This window comes from Cinclus cinclus, chromosome 4 (genome assembly GCF_963662255.1).
Source record: "Cinclus cinclus chromosome 4, bCinCin1.1, whole genome shotgun sequence".
In the NCBI taxonomy this organism is placed as follows: domain Eukaryota; kingdom Metazoa; phylum Chordata; class Aves; order Passeriformes; family Cinclidae; genus Cinclus; species Cinclus cinclus.
This window is the reverse complement of record NC_085049.1, coordinates 62,274,690-62,291,245: the sequence shown is the minus strand read 5'-3', so window position 1 is coordinate 62,291,245 and position 16,556 is coordinate 62,274,690. Positions and strand designations below refer to the sequence as shown.

Sequence of the window (16,556 nt, the reverse complement as noted above, 5' to 3'; positions counted from 1 at the left end):
CTATCCACAAACAATCACAGAGATCAATCAAATATTTTCCTGAGAGGAAATGAACTGTTGACAGTAAACATGAAGAAACATCAGCACACAGAAGGAGAGTGTAAACATGCTGAAAAGTCTAGAACTGGCACACAGGAAGATCATTAAAGCAACTGAACAAAAGTACCAGTGGTAGCTTTGTATTATTCAAAAAAAACCTCAAAGAAGCAGAGATAGAAACTTGAAAACACAAACTGTAACTAAAAAAATATGTTTGAAAAAATAGGCAGTGCTAACACTAGAGAGCAAAATAAACAGAAACTTAAATCAAAACAAAGAGCCCTGTAATAATGTCTCCTCATTGGCTCTTGATCCTCCCAGAATCAAACAAAACTCCATTTTTATCAGTATAAAATTCAAAGCTACAAATCCGGCTATATTCTGCAATTAAGTCCATGCCATGTAGGCTAAAATCTCTAATTAAAGTTTCAAGGAGAGCCCCACCCATCCTAATAGAGGATTGTTGAATTTCTCTGTATCAAATGACAAGAGACTTGAGACAGCAATCAATTGTCAATTTATCCCAGAGAAAACTCCTTTCACCCAGGAATGCTTGCCACTTTTAAGCAATGAAAACATAAACGGTAAAACAACCTGAAGAATTTTAACAAAACCTGAAGAAAGATACTAATCTGATTTCTATGCCTCTGAACTGAGTGGAGAAAGAAATGGTATCTCTACCAGAAGTAGAGCAAGCAGCTACCTGTGTGTGTGAAGGTGTGTCACCATAACAGATCTCACATGAATCTTTTCATAAAATTCCATTTCAATGCACAGAAAGCATGACAGTGACTGCGCAGAAGCTGCAGTACATACATCTATCAGAATAACAAGCAATAAACCCTGCCTAAGCTCATACTAAAAACAGTCACAAACATGACAATATCACTTTAATCATCTAGCAAGGCAGCAATCATCCAACTTCTGTCCTTTCATTTTAGTCCAACAGCTACATACGAGAGAGCTTTCTTTTTCATTTTGATTATTGCAGTTACCTCCTTCCTTGCCTCCTTAACAGCAAAATTCCTTTTCTCCAGTGTGCTATACAGACACGGGTACTAAGTTCACATATTTCAGTTTTTTGTTATAATTCCCACTGTCTGGTATTTGCCATAAAGGTGAAGCATCCTTTTGGCCAGGCTACATTGTACCAACTACCTTTTCCCTCTAGACCTGTAGTTTGTAATTTAATCATCTTCATCTGCTCCACATTCACCTGGGTTTGTCTTGACCAGACCTGACCTCTAGTATTTAATCAGGGTTGCAAACTGCCAGAAGACTGTCTCTGAGTGAAATAGCTCATGAAGATGCTATTAAATTACAGCTGGCAAATTAGGAAATGAATCAGAGACTGATGGACATTTGTAATTTATTAAACCAAACCATCTCAGCTGGTAAGGAGCACAGGATCATCAGCTCATCAGCCCGCAAACCATACAAACCCCAGGATTTGTGCAAGCGTGTTCTGGAAGACTGCGGTCCAGTGTAGGGGTAACAATTCTGCACTTGTGCTCCCATTGAAACAAACAGCTGGGCAATGGAATAACATCCTGTTAATTATGACAGTGCCATCAAGAAAAACATGCAGCTCTATTCCTGGGCTGGACTCTTAGTGATACAGTAACTCAGGTCCACCAGACAATTATCATTTCCAAGTAGTTTCCAGGCTTCAACAGTTTTGAGTTGTCATGGTGAGCTCACACTATTTTCTTGTTGTTCCTTCCTTTTTAATGAAGGAGTTGTCTGCCAGAACATGTAATGTGTGAATTCAGAGGTACAGTATGAATACCTTTTGCTCAGGCACTGTAGGTGCTTTGGCTCTGAATTCTAAAATGCGGAGATGAAGTCCCACAGCTTTCTTGTTCAGACATTTCACACCTCTGTGCAGGCCAAGTAGGCATCTCTGCCCATGTCTGTGCCCAGAATCTGAGAAGAAGGTGGGACACAGGAGTCAGTATTCCCTTTCCTCGGGCTTTTCAGGTTCTAGCCACTGCACCAACTCCATGAGGACACAATGAGATGACAAAATATTCTTGTCCATCTGGTGCCTCTATGGGAAGCATATGGACTTGAGCCAAAGTTATAGCAGCCACAGCTGAAGGCTGGCATTGGATGTCATGTGCATGCTGACATACGGTCGCATGCTCCAAGGCATGGTAGCAGGATTAGATTTCATCTCACAAAGAAGCAATCATAGTGACAGGACACTGTCTTTGGGCAAGTGCTCACTAGCCTGGAACTGGTCATAGTTCCTATGAACTCCATTGTTCGTGACTGTAACTGGCTCTTAATTTCAATACGCTTCTTTAGGAGAATCACCTGGGTGAACAGCAAGCCTGTTCCAGGCTCCTTGCCAGTGCCTGTTGCTGATCAGCTGGTCACCTACGTCAGGACAGATGTGCATGCCCCATCTCCATGGGTGCAACTGCTCCTGCAGCCAGGAGTCTCTGTGCTGCACAATCTGTGCCACCAGAGAGACTGAGCTTTGGTCTCACCTCTGAAATCCTTGTTGCCAGACAGATAGGTGACTACATGAAAGCAGGCCACGTATAATTCAAGAACCATAGAACAGGCTTGTGTGCAAGCACAGGAAGATAGAAGAAAAGTGTCACCGTCCTAAATCTAATGTGACATATGTGCAGCTTCCCTAGACTTCTGAAAAGACACACAGCATCTTTTTCTTCAGAACAAGGAACATCAGGAGTACCAGTCTTGTCTGTATTTTGATGCAGCTGCTGCAATGAAGCTGCTTCACAATGCAGATCCACAATACAGCACCCACAATGCAGATCAGCCCAGTGGAAGAAGGCAGAAGGTAACTTCTGCATAACTACCTAGTTACTACAGTGGCTGCTTTTACAACAAAGGTCTGAACTTAAGACTATTGTGAGTTTGCATCTGAACCCACTGCTACCATTATGCAGGACAGTGGCAAAACCCTGCATAGGCTTGGACAGTGCTGCTCCCAATTTCTCCTTTTTGAAATGGGTCATAAGGAGATGCAAGAGAAGTGGTGCCAGAGCAAGAGGGGAAGTGCAATCTTGCTTCTAATCTTGTTTATGGATTTTCTTTTGTTTTACTGAAAAAAAAATCACTCTCATATCCAGAGTCTAAACTAATTTTCATATTATAGTAGTACTAAAACTCATCTTAAGTAGGTGAAGCATTTCCACTTGCATATTGATTTTGAGTTAAAGGCTGTGCAGAACTGCTAGGCATTTATTTAGAATATAAACTAAAATCCAACTAATTTGAGGTTCACTCTGCCAGCATGCCTAACAAATCAAGGTAAATAACAATGGCTTAGGAGGTAGAGGACTTAATAAAGTAACATAAAATAGAGGTTTATTTCTAAAAAGCAAATACAAAACCTGCAACCCTGAAGGGCCTTTAACCTTTTCAAGACAGGATTGTACCTCAAAACCTTATTCTGTGCAGAGCTGAGAGCACTAATTCAACACCTTTGAATGCTTCTGCAGTGTACAAACCGTGGTACCTCTGAGCACACACCCACACAAAGCAGCTGAATAAGAAATTCAGAAACACACATAGAAGCGTGTCCAAGTAAGACACTAACAAATTCCCTTGATATACTGTGGATACACTGCACATGGTGTAACTCAGCCCCCTCTAAAAATCTTTCATCTCATTTATTTCCTGCCAGGAGAAAATAGGATACACTGGTACTTCTGTGTTGCCATGTTGACCACTTCAGTGTACTTACACATGCATTTATAACTAGATTACTCAGTTTTCATACAGTGGCCAAAATGAAAACAGGTTCACTTTTAGGTTTGTATGAAAATTATATTTGATATTGTAAATACACAGTGAAGAAACATTCAGCTATGACAAGTCACTAACAGCCCCACATAAATAAATCCTAACTAAAAGTTCATGAGTCTATAAAATCTTACGCCTTCATCTTGGCTTTCTATTTTTGCAAATGAATCTTCAGTCCTATATTGATTTTTAATATCTATATGAACGCTGTAGCTGGCAATTCTCCTATTCAATTATTTACTGGAATCCACTTCATTATAAGAATCTGAACTTTTTCCCAAACTGGTAGCAACTATTACTTCTAAATAGCATCAGATTGCACACTTCAAAACATGTGTTGCTACCACCTACTTTCATACCATACGTCCGCTATTTATTTAAGGCTTATGAGACTTCACTAAATAGTTCACAGAATAGTGACATCTGAGTTGGAAGGGAACCAGAAAAATAATTTAATCCAACTGCTGGCCCTACAGAGGGCCACTCCTAAGAGTCACACCCTGTGCCCGAGAGCATTGTCCAGGCACTCCCTGAGCTCTGTCAGGCTTGGTGCTGTGACCACTGCCCTGGGGAGCCTCTTCCAGTGCCCAGCCACCCTCTGGGTGAAGAACCTTTCCCTAATACCCAACCTAAACCTCCCCAGACACAGCTTCAGGCCGTTCCCACGGGTCCTGTCTCTGGTCCCCACAGAAATCAGTGTCTGCCCCTGCTCTCCCCCTCTCAAGGAAGTTGTAACTGCAATGAGGTCTCCTCTTCTCCAGGCTGAACAGATCAAGTGTCCTCAGATGCTCCTATAAGGCTTCCCCTCAAGGCCCTTCAATATCCTCCTGGCCCTTCTTTGGACACTAAGAGCTTTATTGCCTTCTTATAACGTGGTGCCCAAAACCACACACAGGACTCAAGGTGAGGCTGCACCAGCACAGAGTAAAGTGGGACAATCACCGCCTTTGACCAGCTGGGGAAGAGGAGCTTGAGTGAATCCCTTTGACAAGATCATCATCAAGTCTAAGTCCACATTTGACAAGTTAGTTTTGAAGCCAATTTCCCTTTTAACAAATATTTACATACAATTCTACAATCTGCCTTTTAACAAATGCTTACTAACTTCTCTCAGTCCAAAAGGTTTAAAAATGCATTACTGACATAATTTAACACTTCTTGGAATAAAACTACATCTGCAATCATTGTGGTACAAAACTCTTTACTGCTCTACAATTAGTGGATGCCTCCAAGCTACATCATTAATATGAATACTGCACTTGGGGTGCACCTGTACTGCACCTAGTTGAGAGTGAGAGAGTTCTTCTCTTTTGTAATATCTCTAAACATTCCTCTGCATTCCTCCTGCCCCTTAGATTCCTTTCAGCCAGAATTCAAGGACATACAATCCTCTGAACACATGGTACAGCATGATGTGGATGTGCATAGAGACTGAGAGTCTCCAAGATCTTCCACCACTACTTGTTCTTTCCTTTTAAGTAATATCCATGTGCCTGTTCCACTGCAAACCCTCTGAAAGCAGTGGCCATACAAGAGAAAGGCAGAGCTGCAGGTCCCAAGAGAGCAGAGACTGAAGGATCTAAATCCCAAAATAGTGTTTGATGCTGACATGGTATTTGCCCAGGGAGTTTCAGACTTCTATACTTCTAATTTTGGAGGAAAAATGAAATGGAGATTGAAAAGTAAGAAAAGGTTTAGTAGAAGCAAGGAGATTGCCATCTAAATTCAGTTCCTTCTTTACATAAGAAGAAATGAAAGGAGGAAGAAAGGCCCCAGATGCTGCCTGTTTGCAGTGAGTCAACTCTGCTTCGCCTGCCTCTCCAGAGATAAGAGAATCAGATTTTGTAGCTACTCCAACTTTGACATTTTAGTCTTAAGTCAGCAAGACATTTAAATGCCTGCTTTGTGAGCAGAATTATATTGCTGGTTCCTCAGAACTTTGACCTGAAATTTAAGAATCTATTCACAACAAGAAAATAAATATTTAAGAGAGAAATATAATAGTCAGGAAGGTGGCAGGATCCAAGAACCAAATTTAAGTTCCCTTGTGCTGTAGAAAATATTTGCCTGGTTTAGAATATTCAGTTGGTGTATGCAACATCAGTGATTTAACACTGCTGCAGAGAAAGAGTTTGCCTTGTTGCTGTGCTCATGCCAGTAAGTATGAAACAATCCCCTTCCCACCTGGTCAAGGAATTCTGATGTGTAAATGCCAAATGAAGTCTTCTGTAGAGAACAAGTCTCTTTCTAGCTCAAATTTAACTTTAACTCTTGCCTTTAGTTTTATGCAAACATATCTTATTCTCTCTTCCTGTTCCTATGATAAACTGTGATGAAGGCAACAATCTGATTCAAAATGCAACTTGCAGTATTTCCCATTTCACACTGAAAAAAATGAAAGCTCTTAACTTCTTGAAGGCATCTCTCAAATATGATTAAAAAATCTATTCTGGCCAGGACAGCAAGATTTAATCTCCAAGTCCGTTTACAGGAAGTGGGGATGGAGATAAGGAGACAGTGCAGCCCACTAGAGAGGGAGTTTGTGAGAGAAATTAGCTGGAAACAAATAAGAAACCATACAATATAAAGGATTCCAAATACATGAATAGAAAAGTGAAGTTCTTGACAAATATCCAGAATTTTGGGTGGTTGCAAGAATCTGCAGTTTGGATGGGGAAAACAAAGCATGCATAACCTTGACCCCAGTGCTGAGCTCCAGCTCTTGCATCTGCAGGATTCCCCAAACAAATCCATCATTTGCCCTACTAGAGCACACTGCTGAGAAGCACAGTGGATTGCCAAGAAGAGTAACTAAGGTAAAGGTTCCCAGTTGTTTTTGTTTTTTTTTTTTTCTTAAAAAATATTATTGGTGGTTTCCTTGCATTATAGAAGATTTAGGATCTTTCACTTTTAAGCTGTAAGAATGAGGCTGATGTAAGCCCCTCTGTGGAGAGATTCAAGGTATACTTATTACACTTCCCTTGAGAACCAAAATCATCAATTGCAATAACTGAAAGCCCTGGGAGCATCTACAACTAACAGAGAGGGATCTGCAGTCAGCAAACATGTCATTTTTGTTGTTTCTCTGTATTTATAAATGATTATGGAAGACCAAGATTTTTTTTTTTCACTGATGTGCTCCTTTCATGCTTGTGCACCTGCTGACTGAAAGACATCCAGTGAATGTCAACACTTTTGACAGCAGCATTAAGTTAAAGATGGAAAATCAAAAGCCACATTGACAGAAAATTTTCATACATTCCCCATAAAACCATTATGTGGCTGAGTCCAGAAAGACTAAAAAATTGTGGGGAGTGACCTCAACCTGGTACAAGTCTACATGTGACATACTTCCCCCACACCCAACATGTTTCAGATTGCAGCAGGCTATAGTTTTGCAATACGTGCTTGGAGTAACAAATAAAATACTAGAATAAAAAAAATATTGTTCTATCAACAATTGTACAACCCTGTGTAAAGGTCTTGCTGACTCTAGAGACACTGGACAAGTGTAAGAAATTCAGTATCTGAGAGCCAGACAAATAAGATATCTGGCTTTTTGCTTCTTTTTGTTTTTTGTTTTTTTTTTTTTTGCAAGTGAAATGTAGCTTTCAATACATAGAAAGTAAAATGTAACTATACCAGAAACCAGCGTTTCAATGACAACCCAAGGTTGCTTAAATACAATAATGAACATCACAGCAAAATTTCAGGATGACTTTGGACAATCTCGACTCCCAATTCACTGACAACATCTTTCAGGAGACACCCAGAGGGAGAAAGTTTGGGAAAAATATACATTTTTCTCACTGGGAAACAGGGTAAAATAATAATTTGTTCCCATTAAGTCAAAGGGTTTTTTTTGCTTTTGATTTGAATAGTGGCATGATTAAAAGGACTACTTAGAAAGAATAGATGAAATCCTGATTAAAAACTTTTATTCAAATATCTTTGTAATGAAAAAATCTCAAACCATAAAATAAACACTCTCACAGAACAATTGTTTCAAAAGAGAATGTAAAAAAGAAATATACACAAACCCCATCACTGTAATATATAAGTGCCTATATGGCACTAGAGAAAACCAGTGCAATTGCACTATTTATATAGAAAATGTATATTTTAAATTAAACCTGTTTTCAAACACTTAGCATAATTTTAATTGGCCAAAGTTATTACTTATAGAAATACACAGTAAAATGCCATTATAAATTATTTAGAGTGCCTTTTTTGATGCTGAGCCTCCTAGTTCAGTCAGAAAACTTACTGAAGTTGCCATATGCTGCTATGGTACAAAACTCTGCCCTAATTTCTGCACAGGCATACGCCTAAAGAATCGAACTGCTAAGCCTGACAGTTTTAAAACTGTACTGGAAGATGGCATGCCTGCAGCCTCAATTAATTCCCCAGAACATGTGTATGTGATTGTAAATCCCTCTGCATCAAGTTTTGGGTTTTTTTTGTTTTGTTTTGTTTTTCAGAGGAGTTTAAGCCCAGGTAAGGAATGATTAGCATGTAATTAACTGAAAAGCCTCAGATCTTCTAGTAATAGTGAAATATTGCCAGCCCTAAGATAAAACACGTGGTACTAAAATCTGTGTGCTGCACACACGTAACCAGCAGGAAATGGTTGTCTGATTGCATGAATTTTACACATCTTCCAGTTTTCTGATCCAGTCTTGTGCTCAGAGACATCTTGCATAAGAGACATACAATACACAGAAGAAAAGATTTTGCTCATTCATCTAGGTAATTGTACCTGTTCCGTAGATTAGCAAACAATTATACTGTTCATTAACTAATCATGCCAGATCATGATATGCTCACCATGGCTGTGAACAGGTGTGCTCTTATTATAATTACAGTTTGGAATAAAACAGGCTATGGCTTGTTTTGAGTTTCCAGCAGCAATATATCTTGGAGATAGTCTACTGCAATTTTCTACAAACCAGTGTCAGGCCAAAGAGCCACTGGAAAACATATTCTTAACAGCCTGAAGGAAACCCAGCTGCTTTTCCACCATCAGACAAAACTGAGACCCCATTTCACCCTTCAATGCAAAAGTATATAAGTAACTCATAATTAAAGGAAATACTGATGTGAGTAAAGTTTTCCTTAGGATTATGTGACTGATCGGTTAGATCATACATAAAAACCAATGTGTTTGGCAACATGTTATATATTTACTCCTATGTATTTATAAGTGAAAATTCAATCTAGATTATCATATAAAAGCTATAAATTCTGTTTATAAACAACTGGATGTGGGCATGCTTAAATTGTGTGGACAGTACTTTGAAGCATTCTCAAAGATTCATGAGAAAACAAAACACACATTTGGGGGTTTTTTTTTGTTAGATACAACATGCAAAATAAAAATTCATCTTTAATTTTTAGTATTCAAATTAAGATAGAAGACAGAATAGATTTCTTATTGAATATCAATGTAAAAGTAGGGAAAGGAAATGGGTAGAAGTACGTTACAAAAGCAAAAAGGGCACAGTACAAGCAATCACAGACTGACGTTATTTAATATTATTAAAATGGAGAAAGGAGTAGGATTACAAACTTACCCTCATCTTTGCACATGCATCTTGTGTTGACTCTGTGCCTCTTAACTCTTTTACCAGCATAGAACCTAAATACTAAAACAAAAACCCATTGAACTTAAATTAACTGAAATTCCAGAACTGACAAACATCTGCAGAAGTGCAATGAAAATGCTTTAAAAAACCTAGTGGTAGCAATCAATTTCTTAACATATTGCTTTAGACTGTTTTTTACTTTGCAGTTCTTTGACAAATCATTTAAACCAATGTGTTAATCAACCCATGAAACAAGAATGCACAGCAACATGTGTATTGAATCAGCCAGAGCTCTTTGAAACAATATCTGAAATCTTCTAGCTTCTCATTTTAGTTATTGAAGCAACTAACAAATACTGCAGATTCCATCTTAAAAAAGCCATTTGATTATAAAATGGAGAATTTGCTTTTTTTAGCTGCCATCTGCCAAACTCCTATTGTTATGTGTGGAATCACGTGGATGAGAAGGCCAGCAGTGATCTTAACCTCAGCATGCTCAATCTGTAACTAATTTACGTGCAAATAACAGAGCCTGATGTCACCAAAGAGAGACAATAAATCTGTACTAGAACTAGCTTAAACTATTATTTCTTCCTAAGGAAAGGCTGACCCTGAACTATTATTTCGAAGCCTTTAGTGATCTGGAGGAGGGCTCCAGATGTGTGAGAGGATGCAGCAGGGTGCTGCGTCCTGGCTCAGCCCACTGGAATCCACCGTGTCCCCAGAGGAGCCTGCTCGTCCCCAAGGGTCACAAGGCAGGCAGTGCCTCAGCGACACAGCCCCTGTGCCACAGGCCTCTCCCTTGCTGTGTCCCCTGTTGGCACACGCACCTGACAGCAGCCTCTGCTCCTCTGAGGTCTCAGTACCTCCCCACACCGTGTTTGAATGGTGCTGCTCCTCCAGGGACAGAGCTGGCTGCAGCATCCCGGCCATTCCCACCTAGCTGTTATGGCTCACTGGGCTGTACCAAAGCCACTCCACGCTCTGCATTTCTCCTAGAGATGCTACAGGTGTTCTTAGAACTCTGTGCAAACAGGACGTTTCTGAATTTCTCTACATGATGTCACACGCTAGTCTGGCTTAACTGAGCAGAGAGCACAGCAAGGCACCCCTCACCAGCTCTTCCCCAGACACAGAAAACTCTCTCTGTATTCTCACTGCAGCACAAGGCCACAGCTTCTTCTAAGTCTCCAGTCCGAAGTGAGCAACATGGGAGCTGAAGGTAAGTCATGCCACTGTGAGAATATGGTAAGGAGGCTGCAGGAGGAGAGAAAGCACTGTGGGCAGGAGCCTCTTGCTGGAGGATGCTGCAGCCCACCTCTGCTGACCCATCTCACTCTACCAGACTGACTCCTCTGGGAACAGCCTAAGCTGAGCCAACCAGGTGGTGAACCAGCTTCAAGACAAGAACCTATCAAAAAGAACTTCAGATACAGCTGAATGCAAGCTGGATTTGGACAGAGAGTGTACTGGTTCAGTTCTCTGGTCTCCTGACCTAAACTGACATATTTTCTTTACAGCCTTCAGTTTACACTGTGTACTGCAGGAGCCTCTGACCTGCAAGAAAATGCATAAATATTTCAACGTAGGCAGCAGACAACACAGCAATTAGTGAGAAACACTTTATAGGGCATTATAAATGGACCAGTGAGCAACATCAACACTACCAGACACGCAAAAGCATAAAGGAATGAATGAAGGGCATTCCTAGAGGACTGCAGATGTGAAAGATTCATAAACCCAGCAGCTGTGAGTCCAGCTGGGGGCTTGATAGTGATGTGAATAGGGCTTTGGGCATTAATTTGATGGGACATTTTGATATTGCCCTTGAAGAAAAACAACAAATTTAAAGCAAGCTCTGAAATCAGAAGAGTAAACAAAATCATATTGAATTGAACTCTATTTTTCTCTGAATCCTGCTGTCTGACACATTTGGAATCCTTAGCCTTCTCTTGGCAGGTTGCAATTAACGTCTTAAATTTTTTGTTTGGTTGGTTGGATGGTTTTTGCTTGGGGTTTGGTTTTTTTTGGTTTTTTTTTTTTTTTTACCCCCTCACTTTTTTAATAGACTAAAGTAGAACAGATTGTTTTTTTCCTTGAAAGCTACTAGTTGTTCAGGCACCAGGGTAAAAAAACAGTGTTTTTTGCTTACAGCAGAAGAGGAAGAAAGAGGAGAGCTCCTGTCTCATCAGCACAGCAGCAAAAAGCCTCAGCTGAAGGCATTCAGAAATGCTTCCCAAGGTGGAATAGACACACAAATCATAGTAGTACCATCCAATTTAGTTGTCAGAAAAATATGAAACTCTAGGAGGAAATTTTGCTTCCTTTTGACTTGCTGTGCTTTTGGAAACATTCCTTCTCAAACACCAGGGCATGTGTGAGCAATACAGGGAACATCCAACAGTTTGAGTGATAAATGGGGCAGAGAGTGAAAGCTACCCCAATTATAACTTACAAGCCAGGGTTCTATTCTATAAGGCTGAGGTCAACACAGCTCAAGGAGCTGAAACAAAGTGGTGACACATGGTCCTTAGGAAAGGAAGGTCTTTCCTTAATCACCACTAACTTGGATATTCCCGATCATTCCAACTTCATTTCTTTAATGATCCATCTTCCAATCTACTGCAAAGGTTACATTACATTATGAATTTACTGCTGGATCATACAAAAAGAGAAAAGGCACTAGAGATAAACATGTTTACTTCACTGAAAACTACAAAAAATATTTAAAGAACTAGAAGTTGCTAACCTTCCTTTTCAACTTGAGGTGAGCAAGGAGGTTTTGAATAGTAGGAGAACAAGACTGAGAGCAGGTGAGATGGTCCTTGACCATAACTTGCTGAAGAAGGCAGAGGTTCTAGTTTCTGTCCAGGGATAATCACTGCATGCATGGCAATTTTTGACCCCATGAGGGTCTGATGGAAGATACAGATGTGCTTCAGAAAGACAGGTCTGTAACACCCCTTCTGCCCCTCCTCAGTGGGAGCCAGGCTCTGCCTGACCTGCATTTAATCTCTAATTCCTACTTTCCCAGACATGCCTTAAATCCAGTCCAGCAACCTCCAACTGCTCCCCAAACTGCAGCAGTAGTTAGTGAACGCAGCATTATCCTAACAAGAACCAAAGGTCCAAGCCCCTTCAAGTGAAGAAGATCTCAACCCCATGTTCTGGACCAGTAGCTCACCCCCAGCTACTTTCCTAAAGTCACTGCAAGTACTGAGCCCCTTTCCCTTGTACCATAAGCCAGCCTTCCTTCACAGGGCAGCCACCTCCAGAGAGAACACACAGTGGGCTGGCAGGCACCTTCAGCAGTGCTTCCAGCAAAGTCAGAAGGGGAAATTCAGGCATTTAAAAAGGTGGGCTGAGGTACCTCTTCAGCTCCCCAGAATCTCCAGTCCCCTCACCCTCTTGACAGGGACCTCAGGATTTCAGAAAATTGTTTTTCAGTTTTTAGAAAAAGCCTTCCAATGACTTTCTGTACCGCAGGAGACCTTTCTCCCCTCCACAGGCGTGTATAACAGCCAGAGAAGACTAATTGTCTTTAGTTGTAGGGGGAAGCTCCATTTCTCCAGGGATAGGAAGTGGTAACCACCTGCAGCCACGTGGAAGTAAAGATAAGTATGCCCTGTCCTGATGGAACTAACTGGTACTTCAAGCAGCCATCAGGTTTGGAGAGGTCTGAAAGTGCTCTTGTCCCATGGATGGAAAACACTCAGGACCCTCATCTCCTTTTCTTCTATTTTCTTTCCCAAAAACACATGTATAAAGTTCAGGTGAGGCAACATTTACTTTAACTGCTGTGCACACAGCATTAAGGTAGGTAAGAGGATCCCATATTATGTTTTATTATTCTTTCATAACTACTAGACAGGGATTTGTAAGAGACAAAAAGCAGGGGTTCTTGCTCTCACTGTCACTTCAACAACACTTAGCCACTTACTCATAGTGCCCTTTCTCTAAAACTAATGCCACATGGACTGCAATATATCACACAGTTCATAGGACAAAAGTACTGTGCATCCGTGTTTCTCATTTATTACAGTAACAGCATTTCAGTAGTAGTGACTTGTCCCTCTAAAAGTGACTGAAAAATATTATAAATGAAAGTAAAATACAACAGCCTATCAAAATCCAAGTTTAATATATCTGCCCCAAATCAAACCGCTAAATTTATCAACACTTACAAATGCTTTATAATCGCATGACTGGAAGATGAGTTTCTCTGGATGATGTTGCCAATATTGTACAGGTGTTGATGCTGTGGCTTCATTTGGAGGTCGCAAGGTAATTGAAGGCTCTCCCCAGTCTCCTGTCTGAAAATCACAGTTGTTCAAGATGTAAGTGTGTGCAGGCAAATTCACTATAAAGTAGCCCTTCACTGTCATGCTCAATTAACAAGGATTTATTTTCTACACATAGAGCCATGTTACTAAAACAAGGGAACGCAACTCCTACAATATTTTTCATGATTTAATTTATAATCCAAAGTCATCTAGTGTAGTGTTTAATGAGGCTTTAATTAAATATCTGCTTTGAGAATAAAATCATAAGGCACCGGAAATGTTCCTTAAAAATAAGTGTTTACAATACATACATGAGGATGAGAGCACTTGAGAAAAATCATGAGATGCACAAAAATGCCTTTCACAAATCCTGCTATGTGCTTTACAAGCTTTTCTGCACAGTTAATATGCCTTCCATTATCCAGCACGTATAGCCAATAACTAACTTTCCTAAATGACTAAATAACAGAGACTTTGCTTTGATCTGACTTATTACATATTCTTCAAACACATGAGGCATTCTTTAATCTCTTTACGAATATTTACTTTGATCACTTCCTCTTGATGCCTCATAGTGGTGGTACTAACATTGCCTTTCCACATTCATCCTTCTCATAGATATAGGAGATTGCCTTTGTGAGCTGTCATCTCCTCTCTCCCCTCAAAGCCCTCTGAGAACACAGGTAGGAGTGCAGTTTGCTGCCAAATCCTTTTGCAGCACACTCCTCTTCCCTCCGAAAGAGCCAGAGCATCAGTCCAGGAATGTCCCCAGCCTGGCAGTGCTGGTCTGGCTCCCACTTGCCATTGTGTATTTGTGATCATGGCTCTACAGGATCTGAACTGACCTCTCCTTAGGGGCTCCTTTTACCTTGCAGGCCTATTGCATCAGCTCACTTTAACTGAAAATGACCCATGGATGGACTTCTCCTCCTCCTATGCCCTTTTCCTCTGCCACCACCTTCACTCCTCTCCTATTCTGACTGCCTCTCAATTCTTCTCACAACTCTGTCTTTTTGCAATTACACTTGTCCTTCCTGATCCTCCTTCTTCTCCTTCCCATTCTCTCCCAAACTATTTTACCCTTTCCTATATGATTATTTCAGTTTGGATTGTGCTACTTCTTTCTTTACCTGTCCTTATCTCTGTGCATTTTCTATGTATGCCATATTGTTAAAATATCTGTTGAAACTGGCAAGGAATTGTCATCAGCATTTCACACAGAACATGGCTACAAGTTTAGACTTTTATAGCAAAAAGAAGTTAAGCATCAAAAACACATGAAAAGATCTTATCGAAGACACTCAAAGTCTGGCAGACTATCACATCTTACTAATTAAGTCAGGACAGAGTAAACAGAACAAGTACATCATCTTCATGTGTCACAAAATAACAAAATGACACACATTTGCACAGCTCTGCAATGAAAAGCAAGAGATAAATCTGGCAACATCAACATTACCCTGCCATCATGGCAACTTCAAGCAAGAGAACATCATAAAACAACAAACCTAGTTACTGTCGACACCATTAGCAAATCTACCAATTACACAGTACCGTAATTTCTGTTTTGCCTACTTAAGTTGCCTATATGCCATGGATATGACTTCAGCAACAGATTTTGAAAGGAAAGCAGCAGGAGCAATTGCTGCAACATTTGTCAGTTTGCATCCATAAAAGTGAATCCTTCTGGCCACTAATGCATAAAAACTTTCTATCTTACTTAATCTGAAGCAGGAATTTGATTTCTTTATGAGGCAGTTCTTATAAAATAAGATTTCCATCATATTACAAGGGGAAAGGATCTGCATCCTTATTAGTGGAGTCTGTCTTTGACAAGAGGAGGAGATGGACTGAACCCATCACAAATTCTCACAGTGTGTTCAGCTGTGTCTTATGAACTGTTCAAGGCCACAGCTAACAGACCACTTGGCCTTAGTTCTTTTTTTCCCCCCTAATAAAGATACAGTCCTGCATGTTCTGTGTAAGGAAGCAGGGCTCAGGAGGTACAACCTGGTGATTTAGGAAAAGGTTCCTATGTCGACAGGACTAAATTCAGGACAGAAAAGCTGCAAAAGTACATCTTTTGACCACCAGTCTCTGTACCAAGGAAGGACAGGGATGGCCATGAGGCAGGACCAGAACTTCTACTGGACAAGTGACCAGGGCTACTGCCCCAAAACCCTTCTGCTGCTCAGCAGGTGGCTTTCCTCACATGCAGGAAAGGAAAGGAAACTGCCAAGTTGAGCAGGGAGTAAAGTGAGTACATAATTCTACAGTTTGTTTCCCTTTTGCACATGAAGTATGAAAAGCACAGACAACTGCATTGTTCCTGTACATAAATAAAGGGCAGAAAAAGGGGAACAGTGATTACCTCTTGTTTTGGCTCAATTTTATAAAGAAAGAAGAAACAATCTTCAACCAGGCTAATAAAACTACTGTATGAGAAACTTAGAGTGGGACTTTGTGGACACTGTGTTTGTATCCATTGAATGCTCTATAAATATGATCATCCTACTACCTACTCCTTTGAATTAGACAAAATAGAATTGCTAAAATTACTATACATATCTTTAGGATGTCCTAAACATGCAATAGAGCTGAGGTTAGGGCAATGCAGACATACAGGATTTCTGCTGTTCCTGACAGACCACTGCCCCTGGAGGCCTTTCATGTATTTCCATGTGTCTTGTAGAGGGAGCAGCTACTAAGAAAAGTGCATAAAATTAAACACATAGATACAGATGATTCTGATGGATGGAGAAGACATTATAGATAGTCAACATTTTCTTTTAGCTGTATCATAGGTGTTTTTTTATATTCGGCAGAAGTGGTTCCCAGTTTCCTTTCCTTTTGTTTCTTACCAAAC

The 16,556-nt window shown here is 40.3% G+C and overlaps 1 protein-coding gene across 1 annotated transcript in view; it reads right to left on the bottom strand.

The window, feature by feature from the left end:
- The window catches only part of ANKS1B (ankyrin repeat and sterile alpha motif domain containing 1B), a 408,189-nt gene that overhangs the window by 12,531 nt on the left and 379,102 nt on the right, over nucleotides 1-16,556 (bottom strand). Inside the window, exons 20-22 of the mRNA XM_062492532.1 lie at nucleotides 13,592-13,720; nucleotides 9,392-9,467; nucleotides 2,493-2,500 (exon numbers count right to left, since the gene is read on the bottom strand). Of these exons, the coding sequence (XP_062348516.1) occupies nucleotides 2,493-2,500; nucleotides 9,392-9,467; nucleotides 13,592-13,720 (213 nt within the window). The remainder of the gene's footprint in view (nucleotides 1-2,492; nucleotides 2,501-9,391; nucleotides 9,468-13,591; nucleotides 13,721-16,556) is intronic.